General features: G+C 49.5%; 1 protein-coding gene across 3 annotated transcripts in view; it reads right to left on the bottom strand.

Moving 5' to 3' along the window:
* The window catches only part of Rhpn2 (rhophilin Rho GTPase binding protein 2), a 49675-nt gene that overhangs the window by 5214 nt on the left and 24322 nt on the right, over nucleotides 1-20139 (bottom strand). For all 3 annotated transcript variants that reach the window (XM_063253385.1, XM_003466623.5, XM_063253384.1), the window contains exons 3-12: nucleotides 19927-20055; nucleotides 17381-17456; nucleotides 11979-12056; nucleotides 11540-11664; nucleotides 9650-9816; nucleotides 6474-6661; nucleotides 5932-6088; nucleotides 3749-3868; nucleotides 2037-2231; nucleotides 388-464 (exon numbers count right to left, since the gene is read on the bottom strand). In XM_063253385.1, the coding sequence (XP_063109455.1) occupies nucleotides 388-464; nucleotides 2037-2231; nucleotides 3749-3868; nucleotides 5932-6088; nucleotides 6474-6661; nucleotides 9650-9816; nucleotides 11540-11664; nucleotides 11979-12056; nucleotides 17381-17456; nucleotides 19927-20055 (1312 nt within the window). The remainder of the gene's footprint in view (nucleotides 1-387; nucleotides 465-2036; nucleotides 2232-3748; nucleotides 3869-5931; nucleotides 6089-6473; nucleotides 6662-9649; nucleotides 9817-11539; nucleotides 11665-11978; nucleotides 12057-17380; nucleotides 17457-19926; nucleotides 20056-20139) is intronic.

The raw sequence follows: 20139 nt of genomic DNA, 5'->3' as shown, positions 1-20139 counted from the left end.
AAATATCTAAATACAGAGCTTATAAAATACACTGTGGTCTGAACGTTTTCGTCTCTCTCCAATTCGGCACTGACATTAATGTGAGCACTGGGATTGGGCCTTCTGTGGGGAGCAGGTTATGAAGCGGGTGACCCTCATTAATGGGATTCATGCTCAGATAAGGGGGCACAGTGGAGCCACTGGTCTCTTCCCCAGGAGGACGCCGTAGGAAGGCACCACCTGTGAACCACAAAGTGGGCCCTGGAGCCTCTCAGCTGGCAGAACTGAGAGACTGAAATTTCTGTTATGTAAAAGTCACTCATTTGTGGTACTCTGTTATAGCAGCCTGGACAGACTAAGCCAGAATACTCAGAAAACAGAAATTAATGAAATAGGTATTCAACCTACCAGCTTCTGGAAGAAGTCTGTGACTGTCACTTTGGAGAACTGGGGCAGTATCATTTCAGCCTCTTGTTCAGTTTTTGCTAGAGAAGATTAAAAATGAAGACATAAATGTTTCTGTAACGGAAAGTGATCCTTTAAAATGCAGGCCTCCAGCCTCCTCTCCACGTAGAGAACAAAGTGACGCTTCCTGCCGGCTGGGACAGTGGCACAGAAGATGGGTCCTGCTCAGCCCTGGCCGGGGTCGCCGCCTTCCACTGGGGCACCACCTATGAGCCACACCCTGTTAGGGGCTGGGACAGAGAAGTGACAGCCAGACACAGTCCTCTCCTCCACGGAGCCTACTGCTCTCCCGGTCGACTTCACTGTCACTCTACTGAGAAGTGACCTGTCTCAGATACAGCTCAGTACACAGCCTGGACATAAGGGGCTTCCCACTTTCCTATGAACACGTGATGCGAGCATTTCGCAGCGAGTAGCCAGGCAGTCCATCCACAGTGCCCATCTTCACCAGCACCTTCATGGCAGGCTTGGGCCCACTTGTGGCACAAGGCTGGTCCATTTCAAACAAAGGATCCCACAACAGGCTAATTACTCACAAACAGCGTGAAAAGATGACCTAAGGAGGCAGGCATCGCCAAGGCAGATCACACACTCTGTCCACAGGGGCCCAGAGCTCTACAAACCCTCAGCCTAGTGCCGCGTTCATGCTTCCCACTGCTACCACGGTGGCTTCCACTGGGGGTGCAGCTGGGTGGGCGAGGCCTGGCCTCACAGAGCAGCACTGGGGCGGATCCCAGGGAGCGGGGAGTCCTGGAACATAGGCCCTCAGACTGGGGTTCGTGACACCACCACTGGGCAAACAGGGTGAACCGAACCGGGCTAGAGAGCACCCGCCGGTGTCAGCTGCGGGAACTGCTCCCTGCCTGGTGTCACCCCTCGCCTGGTGTCGGGAGTGATCTGTCCTGTGAGTGTGCAGGGGAGAAAAGTAGCCTGCGTTGGCCTTTCCTGTGTATTCTGAGAGGTAATGGACAAAGGGATCCCAATCCTTGCCCTCCCTCACCGCTCGAAGGAGGCCCTCAGACTTGAGCCCTCGAAAATAGAAGACAGCAACAACTGCCTAGTCTGCGTCCCTGAACACCAGCGTGCCCAGACCCTAGAGACGCCGAGATGGTAGTGAGGACAGAAGATGGAGCAGGCCCAGGGAGGCCCCCTAGGGCGCAGGAAGGAGAAGACAGCAGAGCATGGTTTCCTAGAAAGCAGCTACAATATGAGTGGCGTGGAGCCTCGGAGGGTGTCAGGGAGAAGGACCAGTTCCCAGGGTGTCCTGGTGACAGCGACGGCTGAGCCCCATCTCAGGTCCTCCTGAGAAAGGGCACTAGAGAAGGCAAACCGGGGGGAACAGATGGCAGAAAAGGCCAGGGTGGGTGGACCGGACAGAAGTGCAGTCATCTGAGCAAGGTACCAGGCACCTGACACTCAGGGAAGAGTGGCGAGGGGCAGGAGAGGAGCAGGAGCCCGGATGTGAGGGTCTGGAGACGGAAAGGCCAGAGCGAGGGAGGCCGGCAGGATGAGCAAGCACAGGGCGGACAGCAGGGCCCCGCCTCCCCCGAGGAGCCCTCTCTGCACGCGCAGGGTCTGGTCCTGCCACTCACAGACAATATTGGGCGCGTCTGTCAAGTTCAGGAGATCGTCGTCCTCCTGGTGCTGAGTGTACTTGAGCCTTGTGCGCTGGTGCGCAGCTGACAGCACCTCCTGGAGAACCTGGATGTCACGCAGCTTCTTGCACAGGCTGGCCTCTCTCGTCGCCTCCTCGTGGTGGGTGAGGGCTTTGTACAAGTGGCACTTCCCTGTGGGAAGAAGACCATCCCATGTGGCACGTGACTGCGTGGAGCACCACGGGCCCGAGGAGCAACCCAAGAAGGCGGGCACTTCCCTTTGCAAAGGATCTGCTGGGACAGCCAAGGGTGCTGTGACAGACATGCTCAATTGTGCCTATTAAACACTCACTCAAGGACCGAGGATATAGCTTAGCAGCACAGAGCCTGCCAGCAAGTGCAAGGTCCTGAGTTCGAGTTCCAGTACCGCTCCAAGGTGGGGGTACAAACATGCATTCAACAAACATTCATAGGCTGTCAAAGGTATGACAGTTAAGTCATGACCAAAAGGCTGCTCCCAAATTCATAGAGTTACATATTATTGGATGAAGACAGATAATTAACAGGCAAAGAAATACATAGTGGAACATGTGATATCAAGGTTCTACAGAAAAAATAAAGCAGAGTAGGCAGTTGTGAGAAAGACTAGAAATAGAAGTTATTCTTTGATGGTGGACCAGGGAGAGTTTTTTAATAAAGTAACTTCTTTGAATACATATTTTTAATTTTTTATTCACTTTTTTTGTTCTTTGGTTTTGATGTGGTACAGTAACTTTTGAGCAGAATTCTGAAGGAAATGAAAGAAGAGGCATGAAGATATCTAACGGAAGAGCATATCTGAAATAGGATACAGCACATGCAAAGGTCCTGGGGCAGAAGCATGCATAGGTTTTCAAGGCCACCAGGAACTAGGGGTAGGTATGACAGGAAGGAGAGAATGATAAGGAATGACATCAGGGAGAAAAAGGGGCCAGTTCATGCCTGATTTTACAATTAGGATAAAGACTTGCTCACTCCTAACCCTGGGCCCCTCAGGGTATGAGCCGTAGACTGAAAGGAACACACAGTGGACAAGCAGAGAGAAGCAGGGAGACCAGCTACGAGTAGGGCAGACTGAATGACTGCTCCAGGCCTCGAGCCTGTTTCCTCCACGGTAAAATGGGGATCCCTGAGACCTGTCTCAAAGGGTTGTGTGGAGGTAGGTTTGTCAAGCAGACACTGCATGTGTGGCTCTGACCTCGTGGAAGAGTAAGCAGGGATGGGGTTTAGGGTTATGTTTCCTAGGTAGAACCCACGGAGTTTGCTGATCAAATGTGGGGGCGGGGGAGTGGGGGACAGACAGGGTGCAGAGTGAGTCCAAAGCAGGGGGAGGTGGGGGTGGGCAATGGAGCAATCAATCCAGAGGTGGGGGTGGGGTGGGTGCTGGAGGGAGTCAGGATGCAGTGGCACAGGACCCACAAGGCAAGCCATCACCGCCGAAGAAAATCAACACTATGTCCTTCTGCAGTAGGATGGCAGAGGGCCACCCATGGGCCACCTCAGGGTACGAGCTGGTCACAGCTCTGCCTCCACACTGAGCAGCCTGGACACCTCTGAGACAGCACCTCCTGCATGATGCTGTGGGACACCTGCTCCCCCAAGCCCTCCCCTCGAGACCAGTCGTGCCAGGCAGCAGCAGGGCACAGGTTCAGGCGAGGGCCGGGACTCACCTAGCTGCTGGCGCTGCTGATCATTCTTCAGTGTGGCCAGGGGCGTCAGCCCCTCCGGCATGTGGTCATAGAGCTGGGACAGGCACTTCTCCTGGTGGTCCTCGTCTGCACCTCGCTTCACTGCAAGGAGAGCCACAGTCAGACCCCCAGAGATGGAGCTGCCTCACCAGGCTCCTTCCTTCTGGGGTTCCACCGGGCATCTGGGGTGATGGATTAGGCAATCCAGGCCCGGCCTTTGATCACTGAGGCCAGCCACAGGCCAGGGGCTCCGGATTTGGTCCTGAGCCCCCACACACGACCTCCTCTAAGTTACACTCCGATGGGACTCCTAGCACAGCCCTGGGCCTGCTGCTACCAGGCCTGCGGACCTCTTGTGGCCTCCATGTTGAGGATGAGGTGTTACCCCTACTTCACCCCACCTCCTGGAGCGCACCTTCTCACTTGCCCCACACCACCAGCTCCACGCCCTAGGCCTCCTCCTCTGTGCTCAGGCACTGCCATCCTCCATGTTCAGCTATAAAAGCCTAAATCACACACCTGTCATCGCAGCCCTCTAGGAGGCTCAGGCAGGAGGACTGCAAGTCCAAGTCCAACCTGGACAATTTAGAAAGTGAGGCCCTGTCTCAAAGTTTAAATAAAGGCTGGGGGAAAGGGGGAGGAAAGAAGGAGGGAGGGAGGCAGGGTTGGGGGAGGGGACAGAGAGAGGGAGGGGGACAGACAGACAGGACTGGTTGGCTGGCTGGGGATGTATCTCAGTGCAAAGACCCTAGGTTTAATCCTCCATATCTCAAAAGAAGAAAAAGAGGAAAAGCCAAATTGAACTGTCATCACCTCCAAGAGGCCATCTAGGACTGCAGGAACCACTGCCTCAGTTGTGCCGGGACAGCACCCACTGGCCACTGCACTCCCCTCAGTTCACCTGTCTCGCCTTACACCATGGACTATGCAACGCAAGTACCAGCAGCGAACACCTCCACAGTCTCCACCACACCAGACTCGATGCAGCTTTGCAGCTCTGGGAGGAGGGCTCTCTTCCTGTCTCCACTTTACAGATGAGACAACTGGCTCAGAGCAGCGAGGCAACCTGTCTGAGCTCACCCAGCTAGACAGTGGTGCAGGTGAGTTACAACCCTGCACAGACGGCCTTCAGAGGCAGTCGGTTCAGCTGCTCTGGGGGTTAACCTGACTAGCACTAAATACAGCAAAAATCCCTCTTACAGCCCAGGGGAACAGCACTTGTGTAGCATGCACGAGGCCCTGCATTCAAGCCCCATCAAAACCAAAACCAACATAAATCCAAACTTCCTGTCATATAGCACACATATTTCTGACAATTAAAATAAATGGAAATAAAGTGGGAAAAAATCTCACTTGACCACTTGATCAGAGTCAGCCCTTAGACTGAGGAAAATGAGGTACTTATCTCAGAATCAAAATTTAAAAGGATAATATGAATTCAATAAACAATATACCTAATATTTCAATACAATTTTTTCAATGTCAAAATTAATCCATGGAGATTTTTTTTTTTTTTTTTTGCCACAGGCTCTAACAGAGGTCTGCACAGATCTGTTTATAGTGATCCCTGTGTTTATTTAAAAATGTAGTAACAAATTTTTTGCATTAATTTGACTTACTTAAAATACAACCTTCAGGCTGGTGATGTAGCTCAGTGGTAGAGCACTCTCCTTGCATGCTATAAGCCCTAGGTTACATCCCCAGAACCGCTAAAAAATAAAAATAAAGGGCCAGGGATTTAGCTCAGTGGTGCAAGCACTTGCCTATTAAGCACAAAGTGCTCCCACCTGCAACAGAAGGGACCACTGGAAAGATCGTGAGTTCAATCCCCGGTACCAAAAAACAAAATAAAAATAAATAAAAAGTAAAAAGTAAACTACTACTTTAAAAAGTCGCTTATCTTGAGTACTGAGATTTGTTACCCCTTAGAGTCTAGATTCCAAGTGAAAATGCATTTGCTGGATCCCAGAAAGGATTAAACTCCCCCGCAAGAGCCTATAACTCATTCTGCCTGGTTCCAGTGACAGCTGCCTGGTCAACGTGTCCTCCACATCCCTGCCTTCAGGCTGTGAGCACCTCCAGGGCAGAAAGGCAGCTCCCACTGACCTCAGGATCCCCAAAGCCTGACCAACGCCCCACTACCTCCCCTGAGCCCTAAGCCTTACGCTGGTGGTCGATGAGGAGGGTGGCGGTGAAGTAGTGGGCCAGGGCCGTGTAGTGGTGGGCCTTCACACAGGCCAGGCTGGCCCAGGAGTAGGGGATGTTCTCTTTCACGGGTGCCTGGCTTGTGGCCACGTGCAGCTGCCTGTAGACCTCTCCCACCTGCAACAGAAGGGACATGGAAAGAGTGAGCCACCCACAGCAGCTGCAGAAACAGAGCCCCTTCTTCCAGGCAGCAGCCCCTGCCCCTTCGGAATCTGGGCACCATGCCAAGCAACTCCTCACACTGCCAGCACCAGAGTTAACTGGGTGATCAGGCACCTGCCATTATGCTGGTTTTTAGGCTAAGCTGCAGATGGGATCAATGATCCGTAGCTGAAACACTGATACTTGCCAAAAAGATGTGAGCCAGCAGCTTCAGCTAGGGTGGGCACAACGCCCAGGTGACAGGCAAGCTGCCACCGTGGGAACCCCCCTCTGCTCCCAGAATACCAACGCCCACGTAACCTGCCCCTTCCTAAAAGTCACAGGACTTAGGAAGCCTTACCTTGGCAGCCTCCTGCGCCACCTTCACCAGCATGAAGAACTCATTCCGGATCCCAGGGAGGCTGATTTTCTCAAACAGACTTTCTTGGGCCTGAGCAAGCATCATTCGGACCAGCACGCTAAGCATGGCAGGACTCATGTCGTAACTCGGAGTATGAGTGAATGTCTCTTTCAGGTAATTTAAAACCCCTACAATTACAAGTGTTTTGTTCATTAGTTGAGGATCACATGTATTTCACCAGGCTGCTATAGAGAATGACAGAGGTCCTACAAAGCTGGGGCTGGGCTGTGGCTCAGCAGTAGAGCCCTTGCCTAGTATGCATATGGCCCTGGGTTTGAGCTCCAACACTGCGAAACAAAATGGTATGTATGTATGCGTATGATGTCCTACAGCATCTTCAAAAAATGTGATTCTGAATACTCTATTATCCAGGAATTCCAACTCTACACATATACCCGAAGAAGTGAAAGCAGGCACTTAACTGAAACTTGCACACTTGTTAATAACAGTGTTACTCATAAGAGGCAAGGTAGAAGCAATCGAATGCCTGCCGATGGATGAGTACACAAGCATAGTGCACACACATGCAACGGAGCATGGTGCAGTCTTAGAAAGGAGTAAGGGACTAGCGGTGTAGTCCAGTGGTGACCCTGCACATGCTCAGCATGCACACGGCACCTAGGTTTCATCCCCTGCACCACTAAAAGAAAAATATTAAAAAGGAATGAAATGCTGACACATGCTGCAACAAGAATGGAGACATCCTGGTCACAAAAGGATAAATACTGTATGATTCTATTTGGTGAGGTACTTGGAACAGCCGAATTCACAGGGACAGAGTAGAACAAAGGTTACCAGGAGCTGGGGAAGGAGAGAGGACGCTGTTGTCTAAGGGCAGTGTTCCAATGCAAACAATGACAGTATTCTCTGCAGGTGGGCAGTGATGCTAAGGGTACTTAATGCCACTGAATCCTACGGCTAAAAACGGCTAAAACTATGGGACAATGTGGCACATGCCCAAGACTCCACCACACTAGGCAGATGAGGCAGGAAGACTGCAAGTTCAAGCCTAACCTGGATAACCTAGCAATTTTAAAAATTTAAAAAAATTAAAAAGGGCTGAGAATACCGCTCAGTGCAAAGGCCCTGAGTATAACCTCCAGCACCACAAAAGAATGAATGGTAATTTTATCTTTCATATATTTTGCCACAATAAAGTTTAAAACTATAAAATTTTATGATATACATTTTATCATAATTTTTAAAACATGGATTTCTACTAAAACATGTACATCTACAGCAACCAAGGAAAGCAGCTGGCTCCTCTCTGCTCCTGTCTCACCTGGGACAGATGTGAGAAATTCCCCAAGACCAGGTAAGTGATGAAGGTGAAAACCAAAAACAGGCAGAATGAGTGAGGGGAACTGAGGGACACTTGGGTCACTCAGAGACATGGCTTCCCCCAGGCCCTCAGGAAAGAACAGTCTGATCCACTCCATGGACAAGTTCATGTCGCAGCCCCCAGCTGACTTCCCCATACTTTAGACAATTAACTGTCCAGAGCACTGACTGACAATCAAGCTACACCAGAAACAGAATCTGCCACGTGAACCCCAACCAACCAGTTCCTCTGGTTTTGCTACCCCACAGAAAGATGGCACTTGCTTCCAGCTGGCTGCACCCCTCTGGGCTCCCCACTCCTCCACTACCCTCCCACCTTCCTTCTGTCCACCATTTTGGAGATAGATCTCAAAGTGTCCCTGCAGAAAGAAGGATGAGTCCAGAAGAAACAGGATGCCATAGCAGTAGGGAGGCAAGAGGATCTCTAGTTCAAAGTCAGTCTGGGTTACAAGTCAAACTGTATCAAAAAACCAAAACAAGAAAAAAAAAAAAAAAGAAGTGGACACCCCAGTGGGATCTCAGCATACCATTTTATCCAAGGGATCAACTATTTTAACCCAAGAAATTTTACGGTGGTCCAGCTGAATGGGTTCACAGAGCAGTATGTGAGTACTAGACAGGTTCTCAGTGGGGATGGGGGTAGAGAGGGGTCACAACTCCTCAGAGCCAAATGGGAAGGCTGTGGAGCCGGCTCCAGGGGTCCCTGTGCCTGCCCACCACACCCACCCTCGGTCTGCCCTGCTAGAGGGAAGCAGTGCAGACCCCCTCAGACAAGCCTGAAGCATGCCTGGCATCCCTTTACACAGTCTTTCATGTGGGCTGGCTTTCGCCTCCACCCTGCATCTGGTTCACACTGTGAAGTTTTAGGAAAAGAGACTACAATGGGGAAAACATTTAGAAATCCTGGAAGAGACAGACAGAATCCCGAGGCGTCCCTTCACATCCCCGGACACAAGGCTGGGAACAGTGAACTTGGTAAAATGAGCATCAGATAAAGGCATAGAGAGTAACACAGCAGTTCCCTTTATCTGAGGGTTTGCTTCCCGTGGTTTCTATTAGCCTCAATCCAGAAATGTCTTAGGAAGCCAAAAAAAAAAAGCAGCAGAAGCAGTAGCAGCCACCTCCACCATGCACGGTGCACCTTACAATCCCAGCACCCAGGAGGCAGAAGGGTCACGGCAAGATCGAGGCCAGCCTGGGCCACACTGGGTTTCAGACTAGACTGAACAGACAGTGAGGTCCTGCCTCAAAAGAAAAAATTTTATTTTATAACTGTTCTACATTATTATTATTGTTAATCTCTTACTGTGTCTAATCTACAAATTAAACTTTATAACAGGAATGTCCACACGGGGAAAACATATATATGGTCCAGTACTATCCACACTTTCAGGCACTCGTCCCCTATGGATAAAGGGGACTATAGTATCACTGATAAGATGAGCCAACGTCTACTTTGTCATAGTTTGGGAGAAGTTATTCTGTCCCCCAGGAGAGTGGTGAAAGCAGTGGCTCTTCCCTAGCACCCTGGGAACTACACGTTTGATTAACCATTTGCCACAGGTCTTACTATACATGAGCCATCCCAGACCAAGTCCACACAGCTTGAATCTTCAAGGATGACACTGGACGGGAAGTCTCACCAGTGCTGGAAATGGGCCTGTCCCTTTCAGGTTCACAAGGCCAAACATGGCTTTTCAGGGCACCTGTGACTCTGCTAGCAGTATCCGGGCTGCACCTGGCAGCCCCAGGTGTCAGGGGGTGGGGAGAAGCACCTGCAGCTCTCTGGAAGGCATCCACAGCACTCTCCAGCCCAGCTTGAGTCTGCCGATTGCACCGGGTCCCGATCTGGGTGTAGAGGGCTCCAATGTTGAACAGGATGCTGGCCTTCTCCAGAAGCAGGTTCTGCTGGCTGACCGGAACACCAGTGAGCGAGTCATACCTATTCAACAGAAATGTGTTCTGAGAATACAGGGCCACTTGGCTAGATAATGCCAGTCTGGGTGAACTTGGGCAAATTTATTTCTTAAATAAAATCCAAAGATATATGTATGTGATGAAACTTTTGTTGCCAAGCAAGATGACAAGTCTGATCAGCCTGATTAAAGACTCACCACAGCCACAGAAATAAGGCCTCTTCCCTGGGTATGGTGGTGCATACCTGTAATCCCAGCACTCTGGGAAGCTGAGGCAGGAAGATAGAAAATTCAAGCACAACTTGGGCAACTGAGAGACTTTAGCAAGACCCTAGCTCAAAATTAAAAATTGAAAAAAGGGTGGGGAGACAGTTCCATGCAAAGGCCCTACGTTCAATCTCCAGTTCTGGGGGGAGGGGGCAAGAAGGCCTCTTAAGCAAGACGCCCCTTGGCAAGTGAATGCAGAAACAAACTGGTAGATCCAGAGGATGGGATGTAAGTCAACTCTTAAAAGAAACAAGCTAGCAAACCATGAAAAGGCCTCAAGGAACAAATGCTACCACTGAGTGAAAAAAGGCTGTCTACTGTCTGACTCTAACCATGCGACATGGGAGCAAAGGCAGCATTACGGAGACAGTGAAAAGGTCAGTGGTGCTAGGAGCTGGAGAGGGTGTGTAGCGCAGTGAAACCATTCTGGAGGGTACCGCAGTGGGGAAGCAGGTCTTCATCAAAACCCAGAGAGTATGCAACACCCAGAGGAAACCTCACAAACTGTGGACTCCGGCTGATAAAGATGTGTCAAGGTGTGTCCATCCCTTGTGACAAACCCCAACCTCAGCTCAGTGGCAGAGGCACGAGTGGTAGGGGCACCAGGCATGTACAGAGAGAAGGGAGAAGGCAACTGTCTATGCTTTCTGGTCAACTGGCTGTGAACCTACAAGTGCTCTTAAAAATGAGTGCTCAGAACCTACAACTGCTCTTAAAAATGAGTGCTCAGAAAAGAAAGGCCTTGGGTTCAGTTCCCAGTACACCAAAAGGAAGAACCAAAAAAAGGAGCTTAAATAAACACACATATATGAGCAATTTCTAACCCCTTATAATTACTCTTCAAGTGTAAGACTCAGGATTTTTTTTTTTTTGCACCAGGGATCAAACTCACTACCTCATGATTTTACCACTGAGCTAAATCCCTCCCCCCCCAGCTAAATACGCCTACAATGACCTTTGAAAATACCAACTCTGAGGCTGGGGATTTAGCTCAGCAGCATAAGCGCCGGCCTTGCAAGCATGCGGTCGGTGAGTTCGATCCCTGGTACCAATAAAAAAAAAAAAAAAGAAAAGAAAATACCAACTCTGGAAAAGAATCAAAGGTTCTGCTTCAGTTTTTAAAATCTATGTTTGCTATACATAGGCACAAAACCTAAACCCCACGCACACCCCATAGTCCTGTCGCGTCTAGAGAGAGACTCTTGTTTCCCACTGGTTCAACTTCAGTGCTCCAGCATCTCCCCATGGACATAATGAGCCTCCCCCACGAAAAACTCTCCCTTGGCTCCCCTGTTCCGAGATGCAGGCAGCCACAGTCTACTGGAGCCTTACTTGTGATCCCCATCATAAATGTCCATCTGCTGGCACACCTTACCCCACTGCTGTACACACACCACAGGCAGAGAGAGGGGACTGCAGTGCAGGACAGCCGGGGGTGGGTCAGGATCTAGGAAAGCACCTGCACAGACCTCAGGCACCTACCAGGTAAACAAGAGCCCCAAGTGGCAGGTGGGCGGGAAGAACCGGCTCTCTACAAAACCCAGCTGGAGGAAGTAGCTCATCAGCAGTTCAACCCCCGCCTCATTCCGGCTGGGCGTGCGACAAGCCTGGAGGGGGGACACAGGCAGAGGCATGAGCAGGACAGGAGCGCTGACCACCGTGCGCTGCACACAGGGTGTGGCTGTGGGCTCTGCTGCAGCATCCTGAACTGAGCAGGGCGGCAAAGGGCTTGAGATGAAGTCGGGAGTTCTGGGGTCCTCCCCAGGCGTAGCACAGTTGGGACAGTTTTCTTAGGCAGCAAGTGGGCTCAGTGACTCCATCCTGCCACATCCAACTGTCCTCAGCTCTCTGGTACCATGAGTGTCCTGAGGACTCGACAAGGAGCAGCAGCCGTCCTCCCAGTTCTGCACAGGAAACTTACCTGCCTCAGATCCATCAGATCTGCAATTTCGTCTTCATACAAACAACCATCTTCACTGTAATGTTCCAGGATAAAATCCTTGAAGAAAAATGATCAGACTCTGTAAGATGCAATCTAAGGGTCCCAGGCTGCCACTCTGAGGCAGGGTACCTGCATGGGACCTTGGCTTCCTACCAGCCCCAGCACCAAAATAAAACCAAACACAGGAAAGAGAATGCAATTCAAAAGCACGGATCTGGCTAGGCACTGGGGCACACATCTATAATCCCAGCACCATGGGAGGCTGAGGCAGAGGAATCCAAAGACTAAACCCAGCCGAGATAATTTAGAAAGAATCTATCCCACAAATAAAAACTGGAGATATAGTTCAGTGTCAAAGGCCTGAGTCAGTGAATCCCCTTATGCACACAGCACACTACTGAAAGCTGTCTGAGAGAGCCTGCAGAGTGCATCAGGTACCACTCACTAAAACAGATTTCCAACTACCACACACTCGGTCATGATCTTCTGAGTGCAAGGATTTATTTTTTTAATGTTTCTAAAGGTTACCATTTGTTGCTCTGTAAAATACTGAAGCTATTTTTTATTGAAAAACATCTTGACAACATAAAACACGTCTGGCAGATACCACACACATTCAAGGGCTCAGAAGATCTCTACCTCTGGCATCCCCTTACGCAGAGGATCCCCCACATAAAGGAAATCTGTGTCTGGTGATGTGATGATCCTCCCTCAGGATGCACCTTTGTGAGGGTGGCTCTGGCACTTCTAGAAGGGAACACCCTAGGAAGACTCCTAAGCCCAAGTTGGGTCCCCAAAAACCCAGTGACTGACAACTGCTCTGAGTTCATTCAGTCATTCAACAAACATTGACAGGCACTTGCAATGTGCTAGGTAGTGTGCAAAGAGCTTTCTGTTCTCCCCATCGGAGCTTATATTCCCACAAGGGAGACAGACAACACTAATGGACACAATAAGTAAACTGGTACACAGGCAGCCTTTCCCCAAAGCAAGGAACCACTAGTGCTTCCAGTTCAGATTTTGGAATATCTGCATATACACAATAAGATATGCGAGCCAAGTGAAACACAAAATCCATATGCTGTTTCATATATATTTTTAACATGAAGCCTGAAGGTAATATTGTATTATTTTTTTGGATACCAGGTATTCCTTTCCTGCTCTCACCACCCCCTCCAACCCTCAAGCTGATAAAATGACTGGAACCAGCTCCTTTATAATACAACAGCCATATGTAAAACAGTCAAAATTATTCCTTTCACAATAGCAACAAATGTCTGATCTTCTTGGAGATAAAGTTAATTTAGTTAAGCAGACAACTATTTCACTTTACTAAAGGGCATAACATTCCATTCACTCTTTCATTTATTTCTTAGTTTTTCCCAGTTGTGGGACTTGAATCCAGGAGCATTCTACCAGAGCTACAAACCCAGCCATTTTTTATCTTGAGACAGGGTCTCCCTAAATTGCCCAGGCAGGGCTTCGAATTGTGATCCTCTTGCCTCAGCCTCCCAGAGTACTGGGATACAGGCATCCACCAATCTAACCTGACATCCGTTAAATCATTTTTGGAGGATACAATCCCCACTACTGTAAAATGTACTATTTGTTGGCCTCAATGATTGGATATATTATTCTATCCAAAAAAAAAATATCCAATATTGTAAAGATGCAATTTGTCCAAAACATGGAAACAAAAATGGAGGGGGAGCCAAAAAATATAGGAAAGGCACAGTAACAAAAGAGGCTGGCTCTAACAGGAATGAAAACACACAGACAGGGACCAGAGGCAGACTGCAGGAGACTGAAGAATCAAGTAGACAGCAATGCCAGCAATGTCCCCAAAGGAACACAAAAAGCCACTATCACTACCAGCTCTGCAAGGGACCAGCTCTGCAACTGGATGTTGGAGCCTGGGAACTACATGCCTGTAGGCTATTTCCCCAAAAGACAGCACAGCCATGGGGTCAACAGCAAGGAGGGGCCACACAAACGGTGGTACTGCAGGGAACTTACGGAGGGGACTGCTCCTGTTACAGTGGTGTGGGCAGAGTTAGGGAAGCCACGGGGGCAGGGCTCTCGAATCCATTAGAATAGAACTCCGGGACTGAGGACTCAGCTCAGCGGGAAGGCACTTGCCTAGCACACTCAAGGCCCTGGGCTGGATTCCAGCACACAAAACAAAAAACGACAAGAATCACTGAACCCCAGCAGCTGGAAGGCACAGGGAGAGCAGCACTTCGGGAACTCCACAGGTGGCTACCCAGGTAGGCATCCAATAGCCCACTCACAGATGTCCAGCTGCAGCTCCTGGGCCTACTGAACAGGAAGCCACCTCAGGAGCCTATTGATGCCTGCCCAGCAGGAAGAAGACGACGAAAGAGGAGGGAGTAGAAAAGACCTGGTCAAGGGACCCGGTCTGGTCTGACCCCCACAAGGCCCTCCCCAGGGAGGCCCTGATTAGAGGAGAAGATCAGGAGGGCCAGAGAGTAAATACATCAGTGAGCAAGTTACAAAGCTCACTAGGAGGAGTTTTTTACAAGTCTTGGTATTTTCTGAATATTCTGCACTAATGTTTTCTGGGTTTTTTTTTTTTTTCCAGTTTTTGTTTCTTTTTTGATCTTTTGACACAGGATCATAGTCCAAGCTAGCATTGAATGCAAAATCCTCCTACCTCAGCCTCCAAAGTGCTGGGATCACACATATATGCCACCATGCTTGGCTTACAATAATGTTCTTAATCAGCGGGAAAAACAAAACAAAACAAAAACCTGTTTAAAGGCAAAACAGAGAAACAAAACCTTCCAATCTCTAAAAAGGGAATTATTTTATCTTATTTTATTTTTTAAGACAGGCTCTTACTATGTAGTCCAGGGTGGCCATGAACTCACTTGTAAACCCATGCTGGCCATGAACTCAAGGCAATCCTCTTGCCTCAGCCTCCCAAGTGCTGGTCTTACAGGCATGTGCTACCACACCCAGACATGATAGTGCTTTTTAATGTGGCGATTTAAACCTTATTTCTTAGCCAAAACAGGAGTACAGGAGGCCAACTCCCAGCAGTCAGAGGCAGGACAGTGAGTTCAGGGCCAGCCTACACTACAGAGGGAGACCCTGTCTCAAAAAGCAAACACACAAATAAAGCCCTTCTCTTTAAAAGAGAACAAAATCACACCATGAAGCTATCCTGGCCTTAAACATTCTGTGGAATTTCTGTGGAATTCAGTGCATAGAACCCCTTCTCTGGGGCCTAACGTTTCTCTCAAGCACAAATGTGCAAAGCAAAACAGACAAACAGTGCCCCAAACATTCTCATTTTTGGATGTCTGACATCTGTAGAGTCCCTTTTAGGCTAAAATGACATGGTTAGAAGCCATGCTGAGTAGCAGTTAGCCGTGTCCACAATGTGGGAATTTTTCTCCTGCTTTAATATGGAATTCACCATGTGACCCACTTGGATCCTTATAGATGCTCACAAAATACCCAATTTTCTTCAACAGAATCCTTTAAAATGCCTGTATTCCTGTAGCTCTGGCACCAAGCAACAGACAAGTAAAATCCTAAAGAAATGACTATAAATACAACTAAAAGCTTTCTACAAATATATGGGTAGGCTCAAACCCCACGAATCAGCGACCAGTTATATATGGAAGTGCAGGCAGCCTTGAGAAACCAGCACAAAGATGCCGTCTCTGAGATGTTTTCTACCCAGAAAAATCAACTTTCTGTCAAACCCCAGTCCTGAAATACAACCAACTGCCCTTCTCCCATTCCAGCCAAACCTCTGACTTCCAGAGAGGTCTGTAACCTAGATTTAAACAAAACTGCAGCACAAGAGGCCCCAGGCAAAGGGCAAATACAGTGCAAATGCTTTCGAAGCATTAACTGCTCCCCCCACCCCCAGTACTAGTGATGGAATCCAGAACCTTCACACGGGGTTAAGCACCCCACCTGTGCCCCACCCCAGCCTTTTTTTCTAGTGGGGGGAGGGGGGACCAGGTCTTACTAAATTGCCCAAAGTAGGAATGGATTTGCAATTCTACCTCAGCTTTCCAGAATGCTGAGATTACAGGCCGGTATCACCACGCCCAGCTTCTAGCTGCTTTCAACAGATAAATTTTACAGTGGTCAAAATGTCATGTGATAATCCTTTTTTTTCTCCTTGATTTAAAAGGGTGCAAAATGAGTCACTGAACAGGATTACTGTGGAAAGAAACATACTTCTTTGAAGCATTTCTCACCATGCTGGGATTCATTCCTATCTCTCCTGCCTATGCTGTTAAAGCTCAGAGACAGGCACCACCTTCCCCCTCAATCTCTTCTCTCCTCCTAGGTAGCAGCTGGAAGTGATTCATTATATCCCAAACCGATGACAGGGTTGGGAGTGTTGCTCAGTGGTAAGAGTGCACACTCAGTGTGCACAAGGTCCTGGGTTCAGTCTAGGTCCTGGATTGAAAAACACCCCCCAAATGCAACCTAAACGTCAAATGGAGGAAGGTGAGTGGAGGTTTGGAACATTCTAGGCACAGAACAGCCTTCTGACCTAGGCTGGAAATACAGCCTCTGATGTGAGCCTCCACCAAAGTCACTGTCTATCCGGGCCTCCACTGACCCCAAGGCACAGTTTGTGGCATTTCCAGCACCCACACAATGCCAGGCACAGGTGGGCCTATTAAATACCTGCTAAATGAAAGAGGAGCTCGGATACTCAGGAATTAGATAGGGGAGAAAACAAACCCAAAATGCTATTCAAGTACTGAAGAGTAGCAAATTGACATCTTTCATTTACTTTTAAACGTGTCCCAGAATCAGATGGACTGATGGATACAAAGGAAGATGCATAAATGGACAGATAGCCAATAAAGCAAGATGTTTTAGGTACATGGCGATAAAATAAAATGTTAATGGTAGAGTCCACATAGTGAATATATAGGGGTTCACTACAGAAGTCTTTCAGTTTTTCCCTAAGTTCAGAAATTTTCCATAATAAAATGTTTGGGGGGGGGGGGGAGACGGACTTAAACTGGTCTTTCAAACACCTGGCCTAAACTGCTTACACAATTTTAAGAATAAAGATACTAATAAAAAAAAAATAAAGACACTAGTACAGGGTAGTTTTTAAATTCCAAAGCATACCCACACAGAGCCCCTTTGACTTGGCTTTCCGCACAGTCCTGGGACCACAGCCCAGCTTTGGAAGCTGCCACAGATGAAAGCCAGAACATGTTCCTGTTCTTTGCAGCAGGCCTAGATGGTCCGAGTCACCCTGCAGACTCCAGGGCACCCTTGGCACATGCAGCCTAAAGCCACTGCAAGGAACGCAGAAGTCCTCCGTCTCCACTCTGAACTCTGAGCCCAGGACCTCGTGCTTGGAGATTTACCTTGAGGACGACTGAAAAGTCAACATCTTTGGTCTCCTTCAGGCCAAGAGGAATCAAGGGAATTGTAAATGCCTCCCTGCAAGGAACACACAAGGTAATATGAGCACCCCAACCCAGCCACTGTGCACCCCGCAGCCTTGCCCCAGCAGCCCAGCCCATCCTATCCTGTCCCTACAGCTCTCGTCAGGCCAGTCCAGCACACTCCCACTGACAGGTTGGTATTCCACAGACAGCTCTGGTCATCCCCTTCCTCCTGTATGGAAGGCATCCCTGCTCCCTGCAATGGCTGAATGCCCCAGGCGAGTACACAGGTCCGTACTGTCTCTCCAGTCATGTGTTGAGCATGCTGGGAACCCATGTGCACCAGGCCCGTATCTGCCACCTGCCCTGGGTTTGGCAGCTGCTATACTGGTGTCCTTCTGGTCCTCAACCTTAGTCCTCCTCCTCTTCCTCCTCTCATCACAGTGGGTCTCTCCTATCCAATACCCTACCACACCTTGTCCTTTGGGGCACATTACACCAGGTGTCCACTTACCTGTTAGAAGAACACCCATCCGACACTTCAGTACACCCAGGTCCCAGCCCAGGGCCGGACTTGGCCCACCACTTCATCTCCACTCCCAACGCCTCCCACTGACCACTAGGTCACCCCACAGGATGCCCTGGGAGTGCTCCCTGAACCCACATTCCTAGGGGCAGGGCCGGCAGGAAGTGGACCAGTGCAGCCTATGTTTTGCAAAGAGAGATTTAGCTCCCTGACCTGTAACAGGAGACCTCTGGCCCAGCCCAGAGAGCAGGCCAGGAATGCTAGGCACGGTGAGTGGACAATGGCTGTAAACCGAAACTGCCACTGTGGCACAGCTGTGCTAAGTGCAGGTGAGACACAGTCCAGGTATATGGCTTCCCCCAAACCTGCCTGGAGGCTGGAGTCTGGTGGAGGGACCCCAGGGCAGGCCAGGACTCGCTCCTCCAGGTACCAGTGCCATCCCTCCTTAGCAGGTACCGAGGACCCAGCACCAAGGTACCAAGACCCAGGGTAGTGCTGAGTTTTCTCATTTGCACCTGAGACCATTTCTTCCCTGCCTGCCTCACGAAAGTGTTTAAAGACCTACAGTTGTAGGCGGGAAACATTTTGAGACACTTTTTTGGTTGGGGGCACCTAAGATTAGAGAAGCAGGAGGAAGGTACAATGCTGACTAGGACAAAATGATGTCTGTCCCACTGAGTCACAGCTGCCACTGGTGCAGTACCAGGGGAAGGATGCATCAACGTTTTCCCTCAGCACCATCTACCACAGCCTGGCCCCACTGCCTGGGGGAACACCTGTGTACTTGCCAAGGACAGATACAGCTGTGAAAAGTGCTAGACCAGAGGACGCGAACACAAGGTATTCCTGGGAATCTGTACATCTTCCTCACTAAAATGACAGAGTGGACAGACCGAGGCCACTCCAGAGCCATACTAACCACAGAGGGGCACTGACCCTTGTGATGGACACAGAAAATGCGAGTATCAAACAACCTCCATTTATTACCCAAGTTTGCCCCACTCATGAGGAACTGGACCTTTTAGGCAAACAGTAGAATTTAACACGTGCACCTAGGCTGAGAGAATCTTTTGTGCACTGCTGAGGATCGGGCTTTCAAAGTACCCTGGGAGCCCACAGGCAAGGCGGCAGGGACAGGCACCAGAGACAGGGCCAGCAGGGTTCTGGCTGGGACCCTGCAGAGGTTTAGGTTCCAAGGTGACTCCAGGTCCCCATCTTCCTTCTGTTAACCCAGTGAAATACTGTGTGCTTCAGTTTCCCTGGGAGCCCACCCACTTTTTGAGATGCCTCCCTTCCCTGAAAGAAAAATATATAAACCTTTTTTGGAGTTATTACTTTTTAAACAGAGGTTTCTACCACCTCCCTTCCACCCCCCACCCCCACCCCAAAAAAGTAGCTCATGGAAGACTTTCTGGGCTTTTTGACAGCCACACCTCAATATACTGTCACCTACAAATACTCCCTGAGGAATGCTCTGCAGAAGAACATTCATTTCTCAAATACTTAACAGGATATATTTCAGAAATGTCTCCATTACAGTCTTCTTGGCGACTTGGTGGCTCCCCAAATCTTTGTGTAAAGCACCACTATAAATGTAGTTTTGACTCTTTTGCATCAAGAAAAAGACCAGGGGCAAGGCCTGTGCTTGGTAGAAGGCTGAGGGGACACAGCCAGGCCACACAAGCCCCTCTGGGAGGCCAGCTCTCACAGCTACCCACAGAGGCATATCTGGGACATCTTTCTGCACAACCACCATGCGGCCCCCGTGAGAGATCCAAGCTCCTACCTAGATCCAGACACAATTCTCTGTAAAACACGTCCAGGGGCCCCCAGGACAAATATCTTTTTGTCCAATTCAGGTATTTCCCATGCAATTCCGCAGACTCACCCCTTTAGCCTGGCACTTATCTCCAGCCCAAATCCAGTCACTGCCTCACTTTCTGCACTGAAAACCACCAGCCTCCCCCATGAACCCCCTCAGAGGCAGGTGTGTACTTACTCTGTGCTCTGGTACACTCCCACCGAGATGTTGAGCCCCTCCAGCTCCTCCTTGAGCATCTGCAGGTCTGAGTTGACGAAACTCAGCTCAAGGCGCACCTGCTCCCGCACCTTCTGGTTCGTGGCTACTCTAATGGAAGAGAAGAAAGAGAGAAGGGGCCTCAGCCAAGCATCCCAGGTGCCAGGTGCAGACCCAATCCCTAACCCCAGTAGG

This window comes from Cavia porcellus, unplaced genomic scaffold (genome assembly GCF_034190915.1).
Source record: "Cavia porcellus strain 051 isolate PalLab524CR breed Dunkin Hartley unplaced genomic scaffold, mCavPor4.1 scaffold_7, whole genome shotgun sequence".
Taxonomy (NCBI): domain Eukaryota; kingdom Metazoa; phylum Chordata; class Mammalia; order Rodentia; family Caviidae; genus Cavia; species Cavia porcellus.
Note: the sequence above shows the minus strand (reverse complement) of the source record. Positions and strands in the feature narration are given on the sequence as shown.